This window comes from Dermatophagoides pteronyssinus, unplaced genomic scaffold (assembly GCF_027571235.1).
Source record: "Dermatophagoides pteronyssinus isolate colony J.1.1.1.1 unplaced genomic scaffold, Derpt_VIB-CSIC_2022.12 sq0024, whole genome shotgun sequence".
Classification (NCBI taxonomy): domain Eukaryota; kingdom Metazoa; phylum Arthropoda; class Arachnida; order Sarcoptiformes; family Pyroglyphidae; genus Dermatophagoides; species Dermatophagoides pteronyssinus.
In genome coordinates this window covers 40,183-59,355 of record NW_027461548.1, presented here as the reverse complement: position 1 = coordinate 59,355, position 19,173 = coordinate 40,183, and the positions used below count along the sequence as shown (strand labels likewise).

The window sequence follows — 19,173 nt, the reverse complement described above, 5'->3', positions numbered from 1 at the left end:
AAAAAAAAACAAATTTTTATTCTATTCAGCTACTGCAATTTCTGTTTTTTCTTTTTTTTTCAAAAAGCCATAAAAAGGATCACCATGTTTATGTGGAGATAAAGATAACAAAATAACAAAAGCACCGAATAGACGTGGTCAACAATAATACCCTATGGCTATCATAAAAAAGGCAACATTATGCGATTAAAAAGATTAGTCGGTCAACATTTCACATTTTTAAACATAAACACATGTGTCAAATGTTTACACTTGCTTTCTTTTTTGGCCAGATTCTTACCCTTTTCTTTTAGAGTTTGGTTTTGCTTAATTTTAGAATCCGTTTCAAAATTGAAAATAGAAAACAAAGTCATTTTGCAAACAATCGACCATGTCTTCGAATGGATCAACATCAACATTACATGAAAATTGTTATCGAAATGGATTTTCATGGCCATTACCAAAATCTTTATTTCAGCATTATCCGGATTATCGACAAGGACCAAAACCATGGACAATTATTTGTCGTCATTGTAATAAACAATTCAATATCATTCACCATAAACGAAGACAAAACTCAATCGAATTAATGAAGCGACATCGACAACAACATCAACTTATACAACAACATCAACAACAACAGAAAACAATCCCCAAACCAAATCTTAAAATAAGAATTTCTCTCAATAAGCAAAATAATCATTGCCAATCATTACTAATCCATGATTACCATAATAATAACCAAATATTTGTTGCCAATAAATCTTGTTCAATGGATCTGCAACGATTACCATTGAAAAAACGTTTTAGTTCAAATTTTCAACGAAAGTATGATAATCAATTTCATGATATTCAATCATCATCACCATCATCAACGACAACAACAGCAGCCAGATCAATAAATCGAAAATTATCACCATTCATCAATACTGCTAGCAACAAAAAGATTGAAATCATCACTATCGATTGATTTGATTAGTTTAATAATCATATTTCTTTATCAAAATATATGTTTTTTTTGTAACTAAAGAACGATAATGCTGAATAAAGCAAAATGACAATAAAATCAAATAATCTAATGTAATGCGTATTTTTCTTTTCTCTAAAATTGAAAAATTCAATTGAATTTTCATTTTCATTTTGGTTTTGGTTGACACACTTCAACAGTGTTGTGGCATGATGATGATGAAATTATTAATATTGGCATTAATAACATTATGCTCGATTCGAATTGGAGAATGTGTTCGCATCGTGTTGGAAGAGAATATTGCGGATAAATGTGATTATTCAAAATGTCCAACTGAAATAAATGATGGACATAAATTATATGTTCATCTGGTACCACATACGCATGATGATGTCGGTTGGCTGAAAACTGTTGATCAATACTATTATGGTACTAAGCAATCCATACAAAAAGCTAGTGTACAGGATATTCTCGACACTGTTATCGATGAACTGATACGAAATAAACAACGTAAATTTATTTATGTTGAAACTGCTTACTTTTGGAAATGGTGGCTTGAACAAAATGAACAAATGCGTTCGATTGTTAAAGAATTAGTTCGAACAGGTAAAACAATTGATACTATAATAATTGTTGATTTACTGTTGTTGATTGGGTAAAGGTCAATTTGAATTTATAAATGGTGGTTGGTCAATGCCCGATGAAGCGACAACACATTATCAATCACTAATTGATCAATCAACATGGGGTTTACGACGTTTGAACGATACATTTGGTCATTGTGGTCGGCCAACGGTTACATGGCAAATCGATCCATTCGGACATTCTCGTGAATTGGCTAGTCTTTATGCCCAGATGGGTTATGATGCCTTATATTTTGCACGGGAAGATTACCAAGATCGTTATTATCGTCAATTCAATCAAACATTGGAACATGTTTGGCAAGGTTCAGATGATTTAGGCAAACGAGCAGATATTTTCACCGGTATGATGCAAATGGGTTATGGTCCGCCTAAAGGATTGAATTGGGATTTGGTTGGCGGTGAAAATGATCACATTGTCGATAATATTGATTCAAAAGAATATAACGTTCCACAAATTGTTAAACAATTTCGACAATTAGCCAAAGAATATTCCCAATATTATGCAACAAATCACATAATGTTTCCAATGGGTACGGATTTCAATTATCAATCAGCACATCAATGGTTTCAAAATATGGATAAATTAATCAATGCTATCAATTCTGATCCGAAATTCAATGATATTCAAGCAATCTATTCAACACCATCATGCTATACAAAAGCACTTTATGATAGTAATCACACATGGCCAACTAAACGAGATGATTATTTTCCATATGCATCGGATCCCCATGCATTTTGGACTGGTTATTATACATCACGACCATCATTGAAACGCATGGAACGTGTTGGTAATAATTGGTTACAAGTATGTAAACAATTAGATTCATTTGCATTGAATAATGGTCAATATGATTCGAATATAACCAGACTTCGCGAAGCTATGGGTATTCTACAACATCATGATGCTGTAGCAGGTTTGTCTTTTTTTCTGTTAATAATTAAATAATAATGATTTCATTCAATATAGGAACTGAAAAACAACATGTTGCCAATGATTATGCTCGAATATTACATGAAGCCATTGTTGAATGTCAACAAATAATCAGTTTAAGTTTGAATAATATTGCTAAAAGTTTAGGACAACAGTTCCATTCGAAACCAGATGAGCTACAATTTTGTAATGATCTCAATATTAGTTCATGTTCCATGACTGAAAGCGGTCATAGTTTTTTGGTTTCGATATATAATCCATTAATACATCCATTATCCAATCATACTGTGCGTTTGCCTGTTAATGAAAGATTTTTCTATCAAGTTTTTGATGATAAAGGACAATCTATACCGGCTGTATTAATACCAATACCAGAATGGATACGAGAAATTCCTGGCCGACCACAGCGCCCCAATTCAAATGTGGAAATTGTATTCAAAATTAATCATTTAGAAGCATTGGGTTTGGTGACATATACAATTCGATCATCATCTCAATTTACTAAACGATCAGCACGATTAATCAAAGGTAAACCAATCGAATCGAATGGAATAAAATTATCCGGTCGAAACTTTGATCTATTTTTTGATGAAAATGGAAAACCAAAAAAAATAATGAGTCAATATGGATCAAATGAATTTCGCAATGCAATTCGTTATTACGAAGGATCAATTGGTGATAATCAACTGCAAACGAATCGTTCCAGTGGTGCTTATATATTTCGTCCAATTGAACAAACAACCAATGCATATGGTGAAATAGTTGAATCCATTGCTTATATTGATAACGATTATGGTTTAGTGCAAGAAATACATCAAAAATATGAAGATAATGTCTTTGGACAAATCATACGATTAACTGGCGATAGTGAATTTGTTGAATTTGATTTTGTTGTTGGACCAATATCAGTATGGGATAATATTGGTAAAGAAATAGTGTTACAATATCAAATTGATCAAGACAATAAGGGTCTATTTAAAACTGATGCTAATGGTCGACAATTATTATCAAGAAAATGGAATTATCGTCCAACATGGCCAGTAACCATTGAAGAACATATTGCCGGTAATTATTATCCAGTCGATTCACGTATTTTATTGGATAATCCAGACGGGCCAAGTATTGCAGTGTTGACCGATCGATCTGAAGGTGGTACTAGTCCCCATTCGGGTATGATTGAATTAATGGTACACCGAAGATTATTACATGATGATGGTTTTGGTGTTGATGAAGCACTCAATGAACCAGGTGTTGATGGTCATGGTTTGGTTATTCGTGGTCGACATCGATTATTATTGTTTAAAGATGGCCAACCAGATTCTAGTTATCACCGACCATTATCGCAACAATTCTTCATGGAACCTATAATGATCTTTGCCAAACTAAACAAACAACGTCATCATCATACAAAATCAATGGCGATGATAATGAACAAATTTTCAATGTTACGAACATCAACATCATTACCGCCGCAAATACATTTATTAACATTAGAACAATGGTCATATGATCGTTTATTATTACGTTTAGAAAATATCTATCAACAAGGCGAACCAAGTAGTAAAAAAGTGCGAGTCAATTTAAGAAACTTATTCACTACATTCACTATAACTCATGTTGAGGAGATGACACTATCGGCCAATCAACCGATCAATGTGATTGATAAACGTTTACAGTTCAATTATCAATCTTCAGATGATAATCAATTCTATTATCGACCACCATCATCAACAGCCAATAATACTTCGATGGACATTGAACTTGGACCAATGGAGATACGTACTTTTTTGATTAAGATTTCAAAACCACAACGACAATTATAATTATTATTTCTTCTAGAAAAATTCTTCATCATTTTTACATAAACAAAATGTTTTTGGTTGGTTGAAAAGAAATGTTGAAAGAGATGATATCTCATGATATTAGTTTGATTAATAAAAATAATATTTTTGTTGTTGTTTTTGAAAGTTAAAAATAGCGAATAAATATTAAATAATAATAATAACACAATGATGGTATTATTGTGGAATGTTTGGAATGAATGATATTAATTAATTAAAAATGCTGATTCTTTGAATGATGAACAATGAATTATATAAGGGGCAAAGATGGATGGAAATTTTTTTCCGTTTCGAAAATAACATCAACAGTCATGTGAAACACACGTGAATATTTTTTGTTTTGTTTTTCTGGAAATTTTTTCTTAATCTGCTTATTCAGTGCGATTTTTTTCAGCTTTGGGTTTTGTTTTTCGTTGCGGTCTAATGCCGTTTATGTTTTAGAGAAAAAAAATGCGAATCGAATCAAACCAACTGATGAGGATGGTGGTGGTGGTTGTGATGCGGAGAACAAAAAGGATGCAACCAACAAGAGTAGGTTATTATTATTATTTGTGATCGACATTTTTAGTTTATCATTATTTTTAATTAAACTAAAAATAAACATTCCAACAACCAAAAACATATGATGACTCTAATGATAATGATTTTTGTTTTTTTACTTTTACTTTTCATTAATTGTCACGCCGAATTGCAAAAATAACATGATTTTTTTCTGTTTTCATTCGGGCGTAAAATAAGAAAACTTTTTTTTGTTTCGAACAAAATTCTCATGTAAAAATTAACATTTAACATTCTCTCTCTCTCACAGTAATGATGAAGATGGATCTATTCGGCATTCGGTGAGTAAATGGGGAATGCATGAATTGAATTGAAAAGTGAACGGAAAATTTTTTTCAACACTTGTCATCAATCATTCTGCCGAATGATGTTTTCAAAAGTAAAAGTTTGTATTTGCAAACCCTTCTTGCTTGCCCCATTCACTCATCCATCCAACCATCTAATTATTCATTCATGACGTTTACGTTCATTCAGTCAATTTTGAGGATTAAGAATATTCCTCTTCTTCTATGATGAAATATGGAAAAAAACAAATAATGATGATGATGATGATGTTGAATAATTTTGTTTTGATTTTTGCTTCTTAGCGAAAAACATGTATGTTTTCATTTTCATCATCATCATTATCGCCATTATCATTCCATTATTCAAATGTTGATGTTGATTGACAAAATTCTGGAATTCGGTTTGTCATCATCAACATCAACATCAACATCAACGTTAACATTAACATCGACATTATCATTCATGTACGTTGTTTCGAAGACCAGTTAAATGAAAAAAAAACACAGAAGTAAAAAAACATTGGAAATGATTTGTCGTGACATTTGTTGTTTTCGAATTTTTCTATATAAACGAAACGGTTTATTTGAGAAAATAGCCAAAAACAGAAAACAACGAGATTTTTTTGCTTTTTCGAAAAAAGAAAAGGAAAATAATTTGATAATTTGTCAACGAAAATAGCAAAATATAATTCAATCAAAATTTATTGTCATTTCATTTCGCTGTTTGAATTCAAAATGGCACATCGTATCCATTCATCGGCAAGACGTTCATCATTACCGCAATTAACATTTGCAGCAAATTTCTACAACAATCCATTCATCAATAAAAAGTAATTTATCATTCTTTTTTATAATTATCATTTTCATTCATTTATTCTTTCTCCAGTTTACGGCGACAATCATCAGTATCAATTGAAACGGAAGAATGTTTATCAACATTATTGGCGAAAGAAGGGGAAAATTTAGATTTGGCCGAAAATCAATTGAAACAATTGGGCGAAATCATTATCCGACCAAGCAAATTTCAGCTAATATTGGATGTTATTGAATTAGCGCCTGAAGATATTAAAGTTCGTGCATTTCGTAAAGGTTTTCTAGTGTCGGCTGCACATTGCGAAATATTAGAGAATGGACAAGAATATACCACTAATCATTTTTATCGAGAATATATTCTACCGAAAACAATTTGTCCGGAAAAAGTTTTAGCTTGGATAACAACTGAAAATCTACTGTTTGTTGAAGCGCCGAAAAAATTTCCCGATGTTATCATCACTGATATGATTGTTGAAGATGATCATAATATTTCCAACGATGATGATGATGAGGATGATGACCATTTGATTGATCAATTTGATTATGAAGATGAAGCAATCGATGTGGAAGTTTTTCGTCAAGTTTGATTGCTTTTGAATTGGTCGCCGCTAGATGGTGCGATCATTAACTACCCTCTTTTCTAAATGAAAAAACCAAAAATATTGATGATTGGAACATTTGATGTATTTTTTTGTTTTTTAGTGACCAACAATTTGCTGTATTGTTCATTTTTCCCACAAAATTCGTCAAATCTCTACATCATTGACAGCATCCATTCGATATTTGAACCGTCGAAAAATCATATAAATTATAATTTTGATAAATGTTTTGAATCTAAATGATAGAAAGAGAATCAATAAACAAACGATATTTGATTAAAATTAAATTTGAATTTTAAATTCGTTTTTCCCCACTTTTGTATGAAAAAAATTCGATAGTGATTGAAAACACGTTTTTTAGCACGTTTATTCAATTAATTGATTAATTAGATGTAAAACATTCGGCTAAAACTTTTCATGTTTATTTTTTTGTTGTTTCTTGAAACGAAAAAACAAAAACAAAATATCACGAACAAAATAAATTGTTTACTTTCTCGTCGTGAATTGATTATGGTCGGATGATGATGATGATGAGATTCGAATCGATCGATACTATCGATATTAATCGACTGGGCTTTGTTGTTGCTCGATGATAATGAATTCGAATGTTACCGGGCCATACATTTTTTCTTCGAATCAATCATTCTATCGGCCTTTTTTACTTTTACTGTTTTTTGTTTCACTTTCGTTTGATGATGATAATGATGTATGATGGTGATAAATCATTCATGGTTGATCGTAGAACAAAAAAACGACGATGTTTTTGTTAATGAAAAGAGTAAATCTTATAATTTAAAATAATGGTAATGAAAAGAAAATCTTTCAATTTTGTTCATCATCATCATTATTATTATTAATATTGATTCAAATTCCCTAAATAAGGGCATCAAGGAACATTATTGAGGGCAATTTGTTGTTGGCAATATGAAAAATATCATCATCATTATTATTGGTTGTGCCAATCCTTACTAATTTTCAACAAAAAAATTTGACCCGTTTGGCACTACCTTGAAATTGTATGTTATTCATTGAATTGATTTTCAATTCAATCTCTCACACAATATAATCATCTTGTCAATGGTAAATATATTAAATGTTTTATGTGAATATTTAATATTGATGTTTGAGTTTTTTTTCTTTATTTTTCCTATTCAATCAGGATTGTAATCATCATCATTGTATTTCTAAGAATTGGCTAGAAAAAATATGCATTTTTGTTGTTGTAAATTTTCATCCGAATCCAATTGCGAATTCAATGAATAATTACTATTAATCGATGGATGGATCATTTGCTCGTGTACATGAATACACTTTATTCATAAAAATTCCACTCGTCAATTGAGAAAATTATTTCCTATCAAAAATTGATTACCATCATCATGATTCTCAAGGATTTTTCAATTATTTCATACATTTGCATTTGATGATTCCAAAGCAAAATGTCTTAATATTTTCAACAAAAGAATCTAAATCAAATTCTACAATAATACAGTCCTCAAGACAATTGGAAATTTGCAACAAAACAAATGTTTAATGCACCACCTCAACATAATAATGGATGGATATGGACAATGACACTGACAAATTGCTCTGATAAAATGATTTTCTACTCTTTTCATCATCCTAATGGTAAGCATTGAAAATATTTTCATTTTGTTTAAGGTGGTCGATCCTTGTTTTATTTGATTTGATTTGTTTCCCCATCATTATTTAGCAGCATTCAAACATCAAGCAAACGATAATCATGATCCTGGAACAACACAGCACATTACACACTGACTGACTGATGGACTAGGCTCTCTCCGAAATTGAAAATAAATTATAAATCAATTACAAAGAGAACAAACACACTTGATATATACAAAACAGTAACAATTCTGTGTTTTGTGTTCACATTGTCAGGCGATTCATCATCATCATTTATGAAAAAAAAGCAAAATTTTTTGGCGGAACGCCACATATATTGAAAATTGCATAGTCTCTCTCTCTCTCATTCTCTTTCTTTGAATTTGTAAGAAAAGTACAGTCTGCATTGACCACTTGTTGAAATATTTTTGTTGTTCATCATTCTATAGCCAATCCATAGCTATTGGTTGGTATATTGTCAATTGAATATTTTTGAAACAAAGTATTCATTCATTTGATATCCAGCCAGTGATCAGTGATCATCCTATATCATATAATATCCTTTTCAATCATTCACCAAACATTCATCATGCAAAAGGTGATTGATATTTTTGTTGTTGAATTGAGTGGAATGAAAATTAATTATAATTTGATTTTAGTTAATGATAGTCATGATAATGACTGTAATGGTCATCAATATGATAGCAGTTTCTGCTCAAAAAGGACGATCATATGTTAATCCATCGCTTAGTCCTGGTCGTAAAGCTTTTGCCAAAAGTCCAACTCGACCATTAGTTCCACCGCCCAGAATAAGTCAAACGGTAAATGATATCTTTGTTCTTCTAGATTAAGATTGACCTAATTGAATACGTGATTAGCACATCGATTCGAATTCAGCTCTTTCGGCTGGTTTGCGACCAGCTGCACCTGCACCGATTCCAGCACCAGCACCTGCAAAAGCTTATGGTGGTACTAAATTACCCAGACCAAATGCTGCTGTTGCTGCAACCGCTCCGAGACGCCCGATTCCTTCTCAACCAGCAGCTCCACGTCCCGCACCTGTTCCAGCTCCGGCACCTGCTCCAGCTCCAGCTCCAGCACGATCATCATCTGCCGTTGCTGCTCCTAGCCGTAATCGTGATAATGATGATGGTGATGATGGTGGCCCACATCCAGCTCCTGAACCATATTCATTTTCATACGCCGTTAATGATGAAGAAAGTGGTGCCCAATTAACACGAAGAACGACAAGATGCTGGCGGTAATATTGTTGGATTTTATCATATTATGGATGCTGATGGTCGTCGACGTCGTGTTGATTATACTGCCGGTCCTGAAGGTTTCAAGGTATTTTACTTGATTATTTCTTTTTGTTTTGATTAGCTAAAATTTTTGTACACATAAAATATCCCATGAAAAATCGCAGGCTACAATCAGTTCGAATGAAGAAGGTTTAATTAGCCGAGATTCTGCTGATGCTGGTTACACTGTTGAAGAAGTACCCGAAGATCGTCAAAATGCTGTTGCTGCTGCTGCACAAGCCGCTGCCCGTGGTCGACCACAAGCATGAATTGATTGATTTTAATTCCTACCAATTTAACAGATCAATAGTGATTGATTAGCTCAAATCAACAAATTTCAAAAGTCCATCGTAATCGTAAATAATCAATGGTCAACAAACAAAATTAATTAGCCATTTTTCTTGAATTGTAAATCTTAACAAATTACCATCACCATCGTCATGAACAATATTGTTACAAGGTCGAATAATTATGATTTGGGGGAAGAAAGTGAGTGCATTATGATGATGATGATACATTATAAATACGATCCATGTTCCTTGTTTTTTTATTTCTGAAAAAAATCATTTCTATATAGTACGCCTACACACACACATACCTTTTTTACTTTTGGAATTTTCCCTTTAATTTTAATAAATGTTTAAAAAATTTCATAAAATTATTTCTTTATGGTGATAATGATGATGAGTGTAAAACAAATGAACAAAACAACAAAATTTTCCACAATAAATCACATTCAAACAAATTTTGTTAAATGCAAAAACATGATTAATTTGTCGTTTGATCATTGATGATAATTGTAGGCGATTGACATTGGATCATCTTCATTCAATAGGAAATGATTTACGATTCTTGAACTTGGATTCAATTCATTCAATAAATTGTTTGTTGCCATTGAAAAACACAGCGAGAGAGAAAAGGAAAAAACATTTCAAAAATAACATGTTAATATAATTCCTGTGTGATATGGCTTTGGGCGAAAAAATTTAAAAAAACTTTTAAAATTGTTGTTCGAGGTCTGAATTATTGAATTTTAAATTTGTTTCGTTATTTTAAAGAAATTCAAACAAACAAACAGGTTTCATTGATTACCATTTGAAATATCATTTGAAATTCCAGTGAATTTTTAAATAAATGAACATCATCAGGTGCTCATGCTTATCATTGCTTATTCCGTTATATGAAATTGTTTACTACTCATGTTTGATGGATATGGGTGTTGTATGTCGTTTTTTCTAGATGTTTCTTGCTTTTTCGTCGCACAAAGATATTCAAGTTAAAAAGGATTTTGTTAATTTAAATTTGTTTGTTGAGCATCCTGGCATGTATATAAATGATGTTTTGATGAAATTTTGAATCATTCCTATTCGAACATCATTGATTGATTGATTATTTCCCTGATTAATTAGACAAAATGATCAAAGTATGTTTTTTGCTCAACTTGATTGATTAATGACTCACTTGAATTAACTTTGTTTATCTCTTGAATAGCGTATCATAATATTGTTGGCCATTACGGTGCTTATATTCAACGAACAAATAGTATGCCGTAATCTTTTATCAACCATACGTCGAACACGTCAATTACAACCACAACCGGAGGAACAACCCTCACCATCACCATATTCGTTTAATATAGAATCTGTTGATGAAAATGGTACCGTATCGCGAAGACAGGAACAAGGTGATGAACAAGGACGTGTGACTGGACAATATTCGTTTCAAAATCCGCAAACCGGTATCTATCGTATAGTATCATATACTTCGGATGAAAATGGTTTCAATGCACGTGTTGAAACAAATGAACCCGGTACAATAACATCTAATCCGGCTAATGTTGAAATCATCTCAGCAGCTGTGCAGGAAGCTTAATTTTTCTGATCTAATCAATGAGAATTTTTTGTTGTTGAAAAAATGTAAAACTAGCCACTCTTCCTTGTTGTTATCAACATATATATTTTTCCCAAATATCCTTGATCAAAAAATAAGTGATTGAAAATCGAAATATTTTTTTTATTAAATAAAATTTGTTTTTTTTCAAAACTTTGTTTAAATGATGATCATATTGTTCAACAATCGATATATCGATGTATTAACCATTGTTGTTGGAGATGATCGATGTTTGTTTTGGGTAAAAACCATTATCGTTGCAAAGATGAGAGACAAAATGAAACAGAGGATCATTAGGATACGATGATGATCCCGTTCGCATACGAACGATTTTTTCGTCCATTATCGTTCGCTGCTGTGTTTTGTAATACGATACGCGTTCCAAAAAAATGGTGAGATCATTTAATTCAATAAAAATGGAACAATGTAAATGGGATAATCAATGGACAACAAGTTAGCACACAGACTGTATATAGCTACTGTTTTGTTTTGTTTGTGTCTCATCTCTGTCGAATCTGAAACCGAAAATGTATGCTTTTTTTGTCCCACAACGACGTTCAGCATTCATTTTCATTTTGATCATTCCTCCGTATCGATCAATGTTTTTGCACCCGAAAAAATGCAAGTGAATTTGTCAATGTTCATCATAGTGATCATCATCGGTATGACTTGTGATTCGATTCTTAGCCAAAATAGCCATTATCAATATGCCAAGCAACAGCAACAGCTAAAAACAAATCGATTCTATTCTAATAGCAATAATAATATTGTACAAGCAGCCATTGTACGAAAACATCGCATTATCTATGTTAATTCACCGTCAATGGATACAAGTCGACCGGTCACCATACAGGTACCGGCACAATCAATACCCTTAACATTAATATTACGCTCAAGTTCAACCGATTTGAATGTTATACCACAACATCTCGGATCGCATGGTGGGTCGCATTCGGAAACCGAATCCATTGATGAACCACATCGTTTGATACATGTTGTACGAAAACCAATCATCCAGGAAATATATGAAGTAATTGAACCATATCGCTATGTTAAACAAGAAATCCAACCTGTTCAAGAAACCATACGCACTGTTATTGCCAGACAAGTCAATAATAATGATCCACAAATTTCAAATAACCAAATGCAGTCATATGCTAACCATAATCAACATTATGGTCAACAACAAGCAGCAATAACAATGATACCATATCAACAACAAGAATCTCAACAACAGCAACAACAATTATTATGGCAAATTCAGATGCGTAATCAATTAATTCAACAGTATCGCCGTGCAATCTACAATGGTCTATTAACAAATCTATATGGCATACCTGTATTATGATTATTTTATTTACCAAAACATCATCTTTTTTGCACATTAATTTTGTTTCCAAAAAAACGTTTGATTAAATAAAATTATTATTTTACATATAAAACGTGCGTGTTATGAACATTTCATTTCGCTCATCATCATTAGCGAAGTTAATTCGAATCGATTGGTCTCGAATTAAATAAATAAAGTCTTATGATTATATCGTTGTTGATTTGTTTCTTAAAAAACTCAATTTCAAGGTAAAAACAAGTGGAGAAACAGAAAAACGTGATTATCGCCAAACAAAAAAAAATAAACGATCCAAAAGAAGAAGCAGAAAACTGAACGAATTGATTTATTGATTTATTTCGTTTCAATCACTGATAATGTGGGGACAATTTGCTGTTATTGGTTTTCTATCTTCTTCTTTTCGAATTTTCAATCAAAATTTCTCGCATAATCAATCATATATGTCAAATGTAGAATTGTTTGTTTGTTTTTGTTAATTCAAAAAATCCTAACTCGTTGACTCGCTGAATTCATCGTCAATTCAGGAAAATGAAAATGAAGGTTTCTCAATTTTTAAATTTCCATCCAAGTTGCGTGAATTTATCGGAAGAGATGAATGATAAATTTTGATTTGTAATCATGAAAAGAACCTTAATTCAATACGCAATAACATGATTGATTCATTTATTTTTAGTTTTTTCAGAAAAAAATTCAATAAAAATGTACCCGAAAATGATCACATGATTGAATTTTGTTTTGCTTAATGCTTAATGATTGATTCACATATAAATGCATAATTTATTCATTTTATGCTAAACCTTTTTTGTTTATAATCCTGGAACGAGATTGATTGCAACGGGTTCCAGAAATACCTACGCACTTTCTGAAATATCGGCAATGATTGATTAATAATCGAATTGAATATAAAATTTGAATTTCCAGTGATTCTAAATAAAATTTCCTGAAAACTTTCTCACTTTTGATGAAAATGCAATCATCATTATGTTTTGTAATGATGATTAATTCATAACAACAACAAAAATTGCAAATGTTTTTCAGCCTTGTTAGAATAACTCAAAATTTTATTGATTTTGTTTGCCTTCAATCAAATAAACCTCTGCTGAATACTGATGATGATCTTGATAATATCCACCTCAATAGAAATTTCTTAATTGCAATTAGATAAAAAGACATTTTGCTAATCAGAAGTTTTTTCTTGATTAGATAATACGTGCAATTTGTTTTTGTTTTTGTTTGTCATTTATGAAAGCAAATTGATTATCATCATCACCATCCGAAATGTTTATGTTTCGTTACTGTATTTAGCAGTATTTAGCAGTATTTAGCAATATTTAGCAACAAAACATCATCAAAAACATCATCATCTGCAAGTGATGTTAAATTGATTGATTGATTTGATGGTGATGATTGCCAAATTTTTTTAATTGATTTTTTTCGAAAAAAATTTATTTATAATAATAATAATATATAGTGATTGATTCAAAAATAGAGATTTAGTTACATTATTTTACTTAATGAAAAATTGAGTTTGTTTTGTAATTTTGACTCGATTTTTTCTCAAACCTGGTTACCTAAATAGGTTTTTACGCCTGATGACGACGATGATGACGATGATGATGATGGTGATGAGGATGATGACGAGGATGAGACCGATATGGATGATGATGAGGATGATGTTGGTGATGTTTGTTGTTGTTGTTTAGTTTTTTGTGAAGTTGGTGTCTTCAAAATAGCCGCTAATGACTTGGATAAACTTTGATCCATTGCTTTGGCAATTGATTTGCCATCCAAATCTGTTCCTTTTAGAATGGATGATGATGTTACGATCGCATTGCCATTTTGTATTAATTTTTGGAAATCAACATCATCATCGTCTTCCATGGAATCCATAGAATTATCATTATTATTATCGATTATAATGGGTGATGCTTGCACATGATGTTTTTTATTCGATGATGCAGCTGCAACATAATGTTGTTGTTGTCCCATTGTTGATGTTGTTGTCGGTCGTCCTTGACCAGCTGGCTGATAGCGATTGCTATTCTTGGCCACAACAGTTTTAATTTCTTCTTGTACTGGATGTACTTCCTGCAGAATTTTTCGATATGGCGATATAACTTCATGGATTTCTTGTATGATTGGTTTGGTTACTGTATGCAAAAGACGATGTGGTTCATCTTCGGACGAGGATTCCTGTGTATCACCAACCGAACCTTGATGTCTCTGTAATACATTCAACGATGATGATGCGGATCGGAATATAATATTGATCGGGATTGATCGTGCGCCAACTTGATTCAACGAAATTTAAAATAGCATTTGATTCAAGCAAACAAATCAATCAATAACAATTTTACCTTCAACAGTTGCCGTTTGAATTGAACCGGATGATGGAACATCTTTATATTCAACATTATGTTTGGTATGAATTGCGATAGGAATCACACCACCACCATTATTCTTGGTTGACGATGATGAACGACCAAAAATTGAACCATAACCACTGGAACCACCGACGTTGGTTGCACGAACCACCATTGGTGCAGCCATAATCTGACCACGACCAGTACCATGTGATGATAAGGTTCGATAACCACCAGAATATGGTGCCGATTTGGATATGGTTACCATCATCATCATAATGATGGCCAATATAAACTGAATCATAACATGGAATGATTTGGTTTTTCGAAAATTCAAACACCAGATGTAACACTTACCTGTAACAAGATTATCATTATTAATGATTAAAATGGTCAGTTTATCCTTTCCAATTCACAGATGATTATTGTTACGCAAGGACCGAGTGACTGGCTGACTGAATAAACTGAACTGAATAAATGAACCTTTCATATTCAAATCAGGCCATATTTATACCTTTTTTTTATGCCACCACTAAACCAAACCACGATATAAAAATATAAAACCTGGTTTTTTAACCAACTCTCACTCTCCATCATTCCTGTATTTAATCATCATCATTATCATTGGGTGAATTTTTTTTTATCCCAAAACAAAAAAAAACAGTGTGACCAGTGGAGAGTGTGATTAACGATGATGATGACCAGCGATGTTGGCTGGTGATATTTAATTTGTTTCGAGAGAAAGTCTCAAAATTAACAAGAACAACAAATTGAGAGAAAATGTTTTTAGTTTCAATTTACTTTTACTTTTGATTTGTAGTTTTTTTTATAAACCGACCGATATGATGTACTTTTCACCACAACCACCACTAACATGTTGATGTTAAAAATAAGAGTCATTTTCCGAAACAAACAAAAAGAGTGTCCCATTCATTTGAATATGATTTGTTAAATGTGTTTTTTCTCATTCACTGATAAGCAATAATTATTTGAAAATTTTATTGAATTTTTTAAAATAAAAATGTAAAATTAAAAATATTAGATAATTGAAATTGAATGCGATTTTCGATTGCTAATCCAACCAAGGCTGAAATTGATGGTGGTTTAAACATCGAATGTTTTTATTTTCCAAAATTAAAAAAGCAAAAATTTAAATGTTCCGACCTAGATATGATGATGATGATAATTACCGTTTTTTGGCATCCAAATTTGGCATTTTTTCCCTTTCATTAAGAAAAGATGATATCAAAAAATTTTGTTTTTTTCCAAAAAATGCAAAGAAATGAAAATTTGTTTCTTCCACTCAGATGTCATTGATCGAATGAATGAAAATGGCCAATGTCCCCTCTTTCGATGGATGGATGTGATTATCGTTTTGAAGATGTTCCCATACGAAATACAGGAGGTGATAAATTGGAATATATATTGTGCTGCAACAACAAGGGTGATTAATTATGTTGCATTTCTTTTAAATCAGATTAATGCACTGATGGAAGATGATGAAGATCGATGCCAGTTTTGCGTGTGATTTGCTAAACCAACACAGTTGTGGTATATTAATAGAGCATCATCAACCAGTTTGCCAGATAATATTTGGTCCAATATCGGTGGAATCATGCATAATCGATTTGAATATGGATATGAAATCGAAAGCAAAATGAAAATCAAGCAAAAACGATATGGTTATGGGAAATACATTGATGAAAAAATGACTAAATAATTTGACTAAACCTAAATAAATTTCGAAGAGAAAGTGAACCCAATTTTTCAATTAAAAAAATCAATTATCAGTTTATCTTGATAATGGTAACTTGTTTTAAAGGCCTTGGTCAATGGTGTCACAATTTATTATTATAATACATGTTTAGCATTATCCACATCATCAGCAATATTTCTATTTTTATATTATCATTTTCGATAATTAAATGTATAAACAAAACAAGATGATCGATCGATCGATTCGATTGGCGAATCCATTCATTTGATTAATAATGATGATGATAAGTATCAAAGAAGGCTATTTCGACTTGTTGTGGTTGTGATTGTGATTGTTGTATTGGATCATTATAATGATATTGTTGTTCGGGTTGTTGTTGTTGTGGTTGATAATTTTGCATTGCAATTGCTGTTGACCATGTTGTCGGTATGATTAAATCTTGGGGTTTCAATTGTGACATTTGTTGATAATTTTCTAATGTTAATTTTGGATAACTAATCGACGTTGATATTGATGATGACGATGGACTCAATGTTGGTAGATATTGATTTTCTCTCGTCCACATTTGTTGTTGTCTTGGATCATTTTCATAACCAGCATAATGATTTTTATTGATAATGGATGGTTCCATGATAACCTGATCGGTTAAACTCGCCAATAATAAGGGTTCGTATAGAAAATTGGATAGATCTTGTGCAACAATCATGTGTTGAATTGCTTTAAGCGTTTCACCATTTGGCTGTTGTTGATTGATAGCATTATTACCATGATTAATCAATCTTGGCTGTTGATTTGAATTGATCGGAACAGGAATGATCTCTGGTATGATCAATAGAGGAACTATTTCCTGTATTGAAGCTGGTATTGTAGTTGTTGGTTTTTTGATGGATGGCGATAATGGTTCAATTAGTTGATAGCCACCAATCGATGATTTGGATGAATCATTTTCGATCAACAGACTTGTCGAACCAATCGAATTAGCCATCAATGAATGATCTTGTTTGTGTGATATTGATAATGGCGAGGAACTTGAACGAAACACTAATGATATTGGTTTACGATCCTGTGAATTGGTGGTTGGTAGTTCAATCTGTGGTTGCTGATCATCGTTTAGATTGAAAAATTCATCCAAACCAAATTTGATACGATGTTTTTTAGTGGAATTGATTGGTACTTTCAATTTTAGTTGTCGATAACGATTCAATTTGATTGCCTTTGCTGGTGATATCAATTGGGATGGTGTTGGTGTGGATGATGACTGTTGTTGTTGTTTATCGTTGGAATTCGATTCAATGGGAGCCATATTGATATATGGCAGCAATATTATCACCATTATTATTAATGTTGAACATGATAACCTCGTAATAATCATTTTCACCGATGATGATGATGATGATGATGACATTTTTGGTTTTTTACCAGCAAAATCAATCTATTTGGTTAACAATGAAACAAAACAGAACAAAAATCAATAACAAATGAACGACGACAACAGCATTTACAAATTTGAATATCTTGTTTGTGCAACTAAAAACACAATCCGTTTTATATTCGAATAATCAACTAATATGGGAATGTTTTTTGGCGAGTTATAGAGATTTCGTCTATTTTATCCGATCGGAAATAAAACAACAACAGAAAAAATAAGAAAAATCTGGAGCAAAAAATCGATTGATTAGCCAAGGAAAAATGCAATGTTTGTGAGCGATGGACGAATATAATATATCCTAACAACAACAACAACAGTGATGACGACGGAACAAAAATCGTTCCAAAAACCGTTCCAAAGAGTAATTTTTGTTGTTGATTTATCTGACCGTTGATATGGGAGAAAAAAATCATGGGTGGATTTCTCTGATTATATTTGCTGATGATGATGGTCAGTTTTTGTTTATGTTATATTATTATTACCATGCAAGTTTGTTACCCGACCGTCATTTTTTGCTGGATGTAAAGATCATTATTTTTTGTTGTTTTTTTCTTTTTCTTCCCAAACGAATATGACTCTTTTTTTCCTGTTCGATAGTATCGATACTATGTTCATTTCGAATGAAATTGTTTTTTTATTTTTCCTATGACCTGTACGGGTATAATTTTTTATATTTTGTTTTTATTTTTTGATTTGATTGTGTGATCCAAAAGAGCTTGTTTTTCCCATATGATAATCATCACGGTGCAATTAAATTTGTTTGGCGTTTGACCACCTACATTAATTTAGTTTTTAAAAATCAATGTTTGCTGAATCTGACAACAAAAAATAAAATGAAAAATTCGCTTGATATTGTTCATTGATCATCATTCAATGTTAT

General features: G+C 31.8%; 7 protein-coding genes across 7 annotated transcripts; 5 read left to right on the top strand and 2 right to left on the bottom strand.

Annotated features, from left to right (window-relative positions):
- Positions 1–1,066: 1,066 nt before the first annotated feature.
- LOC113794931 (lysosomal alpha-mannosidase-like) lies at positions 1,067–4,534 on the top strand. The gene is made up of 3 exons (XM_027345097.2): positions 1,067–1,552; positions 1,608–2,507; positions 2,561–4,534. The coding sequence occupies exons 1-3, from the start codon at positions 1,156–1,158 to the stop codon at positions 4,345–4,347; spliced, it is 3,084 nt and encodes a 1,027-aa protein (XP_027200898.2). The 5' UTR covers positions 1,067–1,155; the 3' UTR covers positions 4,348–4,534.
- A 1,034-nt stretch (positions 4,535–5,568) lies between these two features.
- LOC113794933 (uncharacterized) lies at positions 5,569–6,919 on the top strand. Its single transcript, XM_027345100.2, has 2 exons — positions 5,569–6,037; positions 6,094–6,919. The coding sequence occupies exons 1-2, from the start codon at positions 5,943–5,945 to the stop codon at positions 6,605–6,607; spliced, it is 609 nt and encodes a 202-aa protein (XP_027200901.2). The 5' UTR covers positions 5,569–5,942; the 3' UTR covers positions 6,608–6,919.
- Positions 6,920–8,681: 1,762 nt separating this feature from the next.
- Positions 8,682–10,207, top strand: LOC113794932 (uncharacterized). The gene is given in 5 exon segments (XM_027345099.2): positions 8,682–8,843; positions 8,905–9,066; positions 9,124–9,482; positions 9,484–9,592; positions 9,672–10,207. Coding segments are annotated over 5 exon segments (783 nt in total). The 5' UTR covers positions 8,682–8,834; the 3' UTR covers positions 9,816–10,207.
- A 600-nt stretch (positions 10,208–10,807) lies between these two features.
- Positions 10,808–11,589, top strand: LOC113794903 (cuticle protein 10.9-like). Its single transcript, XM_027345055.2, has 2 exons — positions 10,808–10,969; positions 11,038–11,589. Exons 1-2 carry the CDS (start codon positions 10,961–10,963, stop codon positions 11,416–11,418), a joined length of 390 nt encoding a protein of 129 aa, XP_027200856.2. The 5' UTR covers positions 10,808–10,960; the 3' UTR covers positions 11,419–11,589.
- A 79-nt stretch (positions 11,590–11,668) lies between these two features.
- Positions 11,669–15,625, top strand: LOC113794902 (uncharacterized). The gene has a single exon (XM_075823239.1). The coding sequence runs from the start codon at positions 11,879–11,881 to the stop codon at positions 12,782–12,784; it is 906 nt and encodes a 301-aa protein (XP_075679354.1). The 5' UTR covers positions 11,669–11,878; the 3' UTR covers positions 12,785–15,625.
- On the bottom strand, positions 14,186–15,636 carry LOC113794886 (uncharacterized). Its single transcript, XM_027345036.2, has 3 exons — positions 15,505–15,636; positions 15,142–15,442; positions 14,186–15,075 (listed from the first exon to the last, which is right to left on the bottom strand). The coding sequence occupies exons 1-3, from the start codon at positions 15,520–15,522 to the stop codon at positions 14,342–14,344; spliced, it is 1,053 nt and encodes a 350-aa protein (XP_027200837.2). The 5' UTR covers positions 15,523–15,636; the 3' UTR covers positions 14,186–14,341.
- A 1,322-nt stretch (positions 15,637–16,958) lies between these two features.
- LOC142645840 (uncharacterized) lies at positions 16,959–18,839 on the bottom strand. Its single transcript, XM_075823238.1, has 2 exons — positions 18,776–18,839; positions 16,959–18,296 (listed from the first exon to the last, which is right to left on the bottom strand). Exons 1-2 carry the CDS (start codon positions 18,776–18,778, stop codon positions 17,133–17,135), a joined length of 1,167 nt encoding a protein of 388 aa, XP_075679353.1. The 5' UTR covers positions 18,779–18,839; the 3' UTR covers positions 16,959–17,132.
- Positions 18,840–19,173: the final 334 nt, after the last annotated feature.

Coding starts and splice junctions, on each gene's coding strand:
- LOC113794886 (XM_027345036.2), bottom strand. Junction 15,076..15,141: donor TCAAACGGCAACTGTTGAAG/GTAAAATTGTTA, acceptor CGTTGAATCAAG/TTGGCGCACGATCAATCCCG.
- LOC113794902 (XM_075823239.1), top strand. CDS start 11,879: ATGGACAACAAGTTAGCACACAGACTGTATATAGCTACTGTTTTGTTT.
- LOC113794933 (XM_027345100.2), top strand. CDS start 5,943: ATGGCACATCGTATCCATTCATCGGCAAGACGTTCATCATTACCGCAA. Junction 6,038..6,093: donor AATCCATTCATCAATAAAAA/GTAATTTATCAT, acceptor TTCTTTCTCCAG/TTTACGGCGACAATCATCAG.
- LOC113794931 (XM_027345097.2), top strand. CDS start 1,156: ATGATGATGATGAAATTATTAATATTGGCATTAATAACATTATGCTCG. Junction 1,553..1,607: donor TAAAGAATTAGTTCGAACAG/GTAAAACAATTG, acceptor GATTGGGTAAAG/GTCAATTTGAATTTATAAAT. Junction 2,508..2,560: donor ACATCATGATGCTGTAGCAG/GTTTGTCTTTTT, acceptor CATTCAATATAG/GAACTGAAAAACAACATGTT.